Source organism: Limulus polyphemus, unplaced genomic scaffold (genome assembly GCF_000517525.1).
Source record: "Limulus polyphemus unplaced genomic scaffold, Limulus_polyphemus-2.1.2 Scaffold9166, whole genome shotgun sequence".
Lineage (NCBI taxonomy): Eukaryota > Metazoa > Arthropoda > Merostomata > Xiphosura > Limulidae > Limulus > Limulus polyphemus.
The window spans coordinates 16,892-24,866 of NW_013674776.1; the positions used below are offsets into that span (position 1 = coordinate 16,892).

The following is a 7,975-nucleotide window of genomic DNA, read 5'->3' on the forward strand; positions in this document are numbered from 1 at the left end:
TGAAAATTTCATTTTTTTCTGAAACGGTGGTGTCTATTTACTTGTGACCATGATGTGTCTATTAAGATATTAAAATTGTAAATATTTTGTGGCTTTCTTCAGGCCCTTGACTGTTAACCTGCTGGAGTTAAACACCTGAAGACAAGGTTTTCTTCAGGACCTTGATTGTTCACCTGCAGGAGTTAAACATCTCAAGGCGGTTGTCGTAATTGTGACCGACGTTTTATGGGTAAAATACAAACAGCAACAGAAAACAAAAATGTATTTTAATTACGGTATCATATACCTATAGAGACAACCATGTACTTCACGTTGTTACCTATAGAGACAACCATGTACTTCGTATTGTTACCTATAGAGACAACCATGTACTTCACGTTGTTACACATAAAGACAACCATGTACTTCACGTTGTTACCTGTAGAGACAACCATGTACTTCGTGTTGTTACCTATAGTGACAACCCTATACTTCACGTTGTTACCTATAGAGACAACCCTATACTTCACGTTGTTACTGCTACAGACAACCCTATACTTCACGTTGTTACCTATAAAGACAACCATGTACTTCACGTTGTTACATCATGTTAGTTAGGTAACTAGATAGTCCTATATTTCATGTTTATTACTTATCTAGATAACTCTATTCTTTCCGTTGTTTCCTAACTAGATAACTCTATTCTTCCCGTTGTTTCCTACTTAGATAACTCCATTCTTCCCGTTGCTTCCTACCTAGATAACTCTATTCTTCCCGTTGTTTCCCACCTAGATAACTCTATTCTTCCCGTTGCTTCCTACCTAGATAACTCTATTCTTCCTGTTGTTTCCTACAACTCTATTCTTCCCGTTGTTTCCTACCTAGATAACTATTCTTCCCGTTGCTTCGTACCTAGATAACTCTATTCTTCCCGTTGTTTCCTACCTAGATAACTCTATTCTTCCCGTTGTTTCCTACCTAGATAACTCTATTCTTCCCGTTGTTTCCTATTCGGATAACCTTATTCTTCATGTTAGTTATATATATATATCGACAACCTATTACTTAATGTAACATGATAAAATCACTCACTGTACAAAAAGTAAATTTTTGTGTTCTACCTAGAGAATAAATAAAAGTCTTCACTAACTATTCGTGGGGAAATAATATCAATTCTTTTAATTTGATTATTAAATAACATATACAGAATATAAAAAAAACTTTTCACTAACATTCAGATTAAAAACAATGAACATAAGAAACATATAAAAGTAGTTAAGATATTTTTAGGTTTCTGTTTCGTTCCACTGTTAATGGGGCAGTAAGTTATTGATGTTAGACTGAGTTGTAAAGAAACCACTCTTAACAACAACAATTCAAACCAAGTTCTGTTCTAGCTGAAGATGTTGGGTAAGGGAAAAAAAAGTCGATATTTACCTGCAGGTGGAACGAAAGCAAACAGTACTTTCCAAAATATGGTGAAAAAATGCATGACATAGTCACCACAAGAGGGCAGTTTTTGATCGTCGTCAGTTTCTTCTCCCTCTCCATCGTCGTCGCCTATAACGTTCAAAAACAATAATCAGTCAACATTATCAATATTTAGACCCTATCAACCAAAATTAAACATGCCGAAAGTGTTTTAAAAATGAATTTGGTGAACATAATATCTTAGGGTAATTTCCTTTTTGTATTTCATCTAACACTAAGATAACACCGGCAGGACTTTCCAGGTTCAAAACCAACATCTAGTTATACATCACAGCATCCATGAAGAGCCGAGTGGTTTGCATTTTATAAAAATGTTGCTTATGGCAATATAAGAGCAGTTAAATGAAGACGGATTATTCATTCTGCACGTGAAAATTGTAAATTGCAAATAAAGTGTCTTTCTAAAGAATTTCATACCTCATTATAAAAGGTAGCCCAACATGTTCGTAAAACAAGTAATTAAATGTCGATCTTTCAGGTTTAATGAACATGATTTTTTTATGTCAAAGATATGTTCAAATTATTTACTTTTCTTTCGAAAAATAACCTTCATACTTAAAAACGAATATCTAAAAGGTGGTCTGTAACGTTCTAAAATTTAAACTGAAAAAATATTCTCAAATAAATCAAATTATACAATGTAAAGTAAAAGTTTGATCGTCAGCTTGAGGAAAAGTTTGATCGTCAGCTTGATAGATTGTAGGAAAAGTTGGAAAACAAACCATACCTTATCATAGATAGATTGTAGGAAAAGTTGGAAAACAAACCATACCTTATCATAGATAGATTGTAGGAAAAGTTGGAAAACAAACCATACCTATCATAGATAGATTGTAGGAAAAGTTGGAAAACAAACCATACCTATCATAGATAGATTGTAGGAAAAGTTGGAAAACAAACCATACCTATCATAGATAGATTGTAGGAAAAGTTGGAAAACAAACCATACCTATCATATATAGATTGTAGGAAAAGTTGGAAAACAAACCATACCTATCATAAATAGATTGTAGGAACAGTTGGAAAACAAACCATACCTATCATAGATAGATTGTAGGATACTAAACAACCAATAAGGCCACAGAAGATGGATTAACTACGAACATACCGTTTGAGTACATTATAATAAAATTATTTTGAATATCAACTCAGCAAGTCACGTGACAACTACAGCTGATGTAAAGTCGCGGTGGAACGGAATGTATCAGAACCACGTTTTGACATTATTTGAGATTCACAGGTGTGATACCACCGAAAATTTATCGCTTTTGCAACACCACTTTCATACACTCGGATCACAAGTGTGTTTCTGGTCGGAGATTTATAATATCCAAGACAAAGACATCTTATCTACATAATGTCATTTGAAAACAAAGAAATATGGATCAATATGGGTACCAGGACAACTCAGAAAGAGACCTATAACAAATTGTTCTCCAGCCTTGCTGAGGAAAGTGAGTCGTCTTGTAATAGGTAATAATACATAAACATAAAGGTCGATGGCAAAGTCGTCCACGTGTCCTAAGACAATAGTAAGCAACATAGTCTCCATCTGGAAATTAGACCAACAGAGTGTGTGTTTATTAAGGTAATGCTTACAATCACACCTCCCGTTCAATTAATACATACCCGAATCAGTATGAGAATGAAACGGGTATTCATGCTACGCCATATGAAGATATATCGATGGAGTCGCTTATGGATTTTTATGCAATCGAACTGTTGAAATGGGCACTGGGAAACTGTCGTCTTCGTACACTAGATGAATTATGGAAAGCCAACAGGGAAGAGTGATATGCTTTAGACATGACAGCCTTATGAAGGAGTCTCTTGCAATGGAAAATACGCTGCAGAACTATTGTCAGGATGCACGGTCGTCAGATATAGTACGACCGAACATGGCGAGGGTCAAAAGTCATTTTAATATAATGTACACGACCAACTCTCTGGATGTATCTATCTCATTAATTACATACTAAGGCCAGGAAAGAAGGATTAATATACAACAACTAACTTAAAAAGCCAGAGAATAGAACCAAATTCCCATCGCAGGTTCTCAGGTGTTTATCATACCTACTGCTATTGGTTATTCACCGGATTGTGAACGAATGTTCGAAAATAACGACAGTAAATCTCCCGTTAAATTTGGAAGTCCACCTTTTATGTTTGAAATATAATATTATCAAATAGAAAAAGATAAATATACCTCAATTTCTAGACTATACGATATCATTTGGGCCGAACAATTTTTCATGACTGCAGAAGATGATGTGACAATCGTGACTAGTCACACGGATGTACCAAATAGGACTGGAAAATGAAATAATCAAAGAATATTGGCCAAAAATAAGGTATTTGATACAGCTATAAAAACTCTGGAAAGGGTCATCACCGAGCAGAAAAGGTATAGGCCAGCTACTGCAAGGTTAAGTTACAGCAAGAAAAATGATTGGTTAAAACGGTTGGAATTTTTCAGGCAGAAAAAGTCGGGAGTTTCAACAGAGGAAGGTTATTCGCCAAGACAGCCTTGCGTTAATGAAAGCAAACAACCAGGCAACAGTAGACGATTATTTAATATTGCTACTCTGGACGTGACTTTATAAGTCACAGTTACTAGATAATTAATATTCTTACTATATACGTGACTCTATAAGTCACAGTTACTAGATAATTAATACTTTTACTATATACGTGCCTTTAGAAGTCACAGTTACTAGATAATTAATATTCTTACTATATACGTGACTCTATAAGTCACAGTTACTAGATAATTAATACTTTTACTATATACGTGCCTTTAGAAGTCACAGTTACTAGATAATTAATATTCTTACTATATACGTGACTTTATAAGTCACAGTTACTAGATAATTAATATTATTACTATATACGTGACTCTATAAGTCACAGTTACTAGATAATTAATATTCTTACTATATACGTGCCTTTAGAAGTCATAGTTACTAGATAATTGATACTGTTATTATTTACGTGACTTTATAAGTCACAGTTACTAGATAATTATTATTCTTATTATATACGTGACTTTAGAAGTCACAGTGACTAGATAATTGATACTGTTGCTATTTACGTGACTTTATAAGTCACAGTTGCTAAATAATTGATACAGTTACTATTTATGTGACTGTATAAGTCGCAGTCACTAGATGATTATCACAGTTGTAACAGTCTGGGTCACTGATAATTATTAATATTGCTACTACATATGTAATAGTAACACTGAGAGTCACTGTAAAACTGTAAATATCATCAGCTCAACAACTTTTCATTAGTTTTGAAACAAAGTAAGAAGAGAAACAAACTGATTTATATCTCTCCTCTTCTAGTCATAAGAACACGAATAGTAAACTGATTTATGTCTTTCCTCTTCTAGTCATAAGAACATGAATAGTAAACTGATTTATGACTTTCCTCTTCTAGTCATAAGAACAGGAATAGTAACTGATTTATGTCTTTCCTCTTCCAGCCATAAGAACATGAATAGTAAACTGATTTATGTCTTTCCTCTTCCAGCCATAAGAACATGAATAGTAAACTGATTTATGTCTTTCATCTTCCAGCCATAAGAACATGAATAGTAACCTGATTTATGTCTTTCCTCTTTCAGCCATAAGAACATGAATAGTAAACTGATTTATGTCTTTCATCTTCCAGCCATAAGAACATGAATAGTAAACTGATTTATGTCTTTCCTCTTTCAGCCATAAGAACATGAATAGTAAACTGATTTATGTCTTTCCTCTTCTAGCCATAAGAACATGAATAGTAACATGATTTATGTCTATCCTCTTCTAGCCATAAGAACAGGAATAGTAAACTGATTTATGTCTTTCCTCTTCTAGCCATAAGAACATGAATAGTAAACTGATTTATGTCTTTCCTCTTCTAGCCATAAGAACATGAATAGTAAACTGATTTATGTCTTTCATCTTCCAGCCATAAGAACAGGAATATGTGGAGATGATAAGAAAGGAATAACAGATATGTGGAGATGATGAGAAAGGAATAAAAGATATGTGGAGATGATAAGAAAGGAATAACAGATATGTGGAGATGATAAGAAAGGAATAAAAGATATGTGGAGATGATAAGAAAGGAATAACAGATATGTGGAGATGATAAGAAAGGAATAACAGATATGTGGAGATGATAAGAAAGGAATAACAGATATGTGGAGATGATAAGAAAGGAATAAAAGATATGTGGAGATGATAAGAAAGGAATAAAAGATATGTGGAGATGATAAAAAAGGCTCCGAGAAAAAAAAATATACAATAGAAGAGAAAGAAAAACGCGAGACTTTAAGGTAAATGATAAAGAATGAAATAAAAGATACAATAAATACTGAAATACAATAAATTTAAAAAAGGATAGAAATAAAAACTGGAATAAAGAGATTTCAAATTAAAGTAGCGAATAGAAACAAAGGAAAGCATAACGTGATCAAAGTAGCAAATAGAAACAAAGGAAAGCATAACGTGATCAAAGTAGCAAATAGAAACAAAGGAAAAGAATAACGTGATCAAAGTAGCAAATAGAAACAAAGGAAAGCATAACGTGATCAAAGTAGCAAATAGAAACAAAGGAAAGCATAACGTGATCTCTTTCTTAAACGAAAAACTTTACAAAATGATGAAAGGTCACATTTACAAGAAACAGCTAATATTCAGTTACCAGTACACTCAGAACGATGAGAATTGAGGTTTTATTGACTGGAAACTCTTTTTGATCTAGTTATTTGAGTGTAATACGGGGTTAAAATTGAAAATAAATAAACAATAATACGGGGTTAAACTTGAAAATAAATAAACAACAATACGGGGTTACAATTGAAAATAAATAAACATAAACTGTTTGAGTGGTAATTTTGATTTTAAGCATCGCTTCTGTTCATTTTCGACGAAGAAATAAATACAGAACATTTCAAGTTGGACTATCTCCTTTATAAACTATCTGTTTACTTCTATTTTTTTATTTTTTTTACCAAAGCCACCGTTTCGTAGCAACGTAATAGACTACTGGCAATACTGGCGCTGTTTGGGCCACGCATCAAACGTAATGTGGTCCTTAAAATTCTTTACGTTAGCTTAGAGACATGAAACTGACGGCACGTACTTACCTGCACTTACAGTCACAGCTTCAATAAACTGCTCCTTCCACGATGACGTCCCGAGCGTCAAAGACGCGTTGGCTTTTTGGAAGAGTTTATCCACCGTATTCTAATGGTTGAAAAGACAGTAAAAACTTTACTCGTAACTGTGAGTATCGCATAGAAAGATATACAATAATGAGACCATAAAGTTTTATAATTGTTTTATTTGCTGAGATTAAGAGAATTAATGGCTGTTATTGTCTGTACTCTTCGTGTTGTTGTATCCCACGTATTTACTCATTGTACTATAAATGTAAGACCTAGCTCAGCTTACCTCTACAAATGTAAGACCTAGCTCAGGTTACCTCTATAAATGTAAGACTTAGCTCAGCTTACCTCTATAAATGTAAGACCTAGCTTAGCTTACCTCTATAAATGTAAGACTTAGCTAAGCCTACCTCTATAAATATAAGACTTAGCTAAGCTTACCTCTATAAATGTAAGACCTAGCTTAGCTTACCTCTATAAATGTAAGACCTAGCTCAGCTTACCTCTATAAATGTAAGACCTAGCTCAGCTTACCTCTATAAATGTAAGACCTAGCTTAGCTTACCTCTATAAATGTAAGACTTAGCTCAGCTTACCTCTGTAAATGTAAGACCTAGCTAAGCTTACCTCTATAAATGTAAGACCTAGCTCAGCTTACCTATATAAATGTAAGACCTAGCTAAGCTTACCTCTATAAATATAAGACTTAGCTAAGCCTACCTCTATAAATATAAGACTTAGCTAAGCTTACCTCTATAAATATAAGACTTAGCTAAGCTTACCTCTATAAATGTAAGACCTAGCTCAGCTTACCTATATAAATGTAAGACCTAGCTAAGCTTACCTCTATAAATGTAAGACTTAGCTAAGCCTACCTCTATAAATAATAAGACTTAGCTAAGCTTACCTCTATAAATGTAAGACCTAGCTCAGCTTACCTCTATAAATGTAAGACCTAGCTCAGCTTACCTATATAAATGTAAGACCTAGCTAAGCTTACCTATATAAATGTAAGACCTAGCTCAGCTTACCTCTATAAATGTACGACCTAGCTAAGCTTACCTCTATAAATGTAAGACTTAGCTAAGCTTACCTCTATAAATATAAGACCTAGCTTAGCTTACCTCTATAAATGTAAGATCTTCTATTTGATTACAACATTCTGATTTTCAGTTTCTAGAAAAACGTAAACTAGGATATAAAGTTAATTAAAATATAAAAAGGTCAGGAGTGAGAATAAAATAGAACTGGATCACACCGATATACTTGTAATTATACACCTGGAAAAAAGTTAAGCACCCCCAAATATTTTTCAGGATTGCTTATTGAAAATAAGGTTTAATT

General features: G+C 33.4%; 1 protein-coding gene across 1 annotated transcript in view; it reads right to left on the reverse strand.

Annotated features, from left to right (window-relative positions):
• Window positions 1-6,710, reverse strand: part of LOC106475784 (sodium/calcium exchanger 1-like) — a gene marked incomplete at its 5' end in the record, with an annotated part of 22,549 nt that extends 15,839 nt beyond the window's left edge. Inside the window, 2 exons of the mRNA XM_013936460.2 lie at window positions 1,417-1,539; window positions 6,611-6,710. Of these exons, the coding sequence (XP_013791914.1) occupies window positions 1,417-1,539; window positions 6,611-6,710 (223 nt within the window). The remainder of the gene's footprint in view (window positions 1-1,416; window positions 1,540-6,610) is intronic.
• Window positions 6,711-7,975: the final 1,265 nt, after the last annotated feature.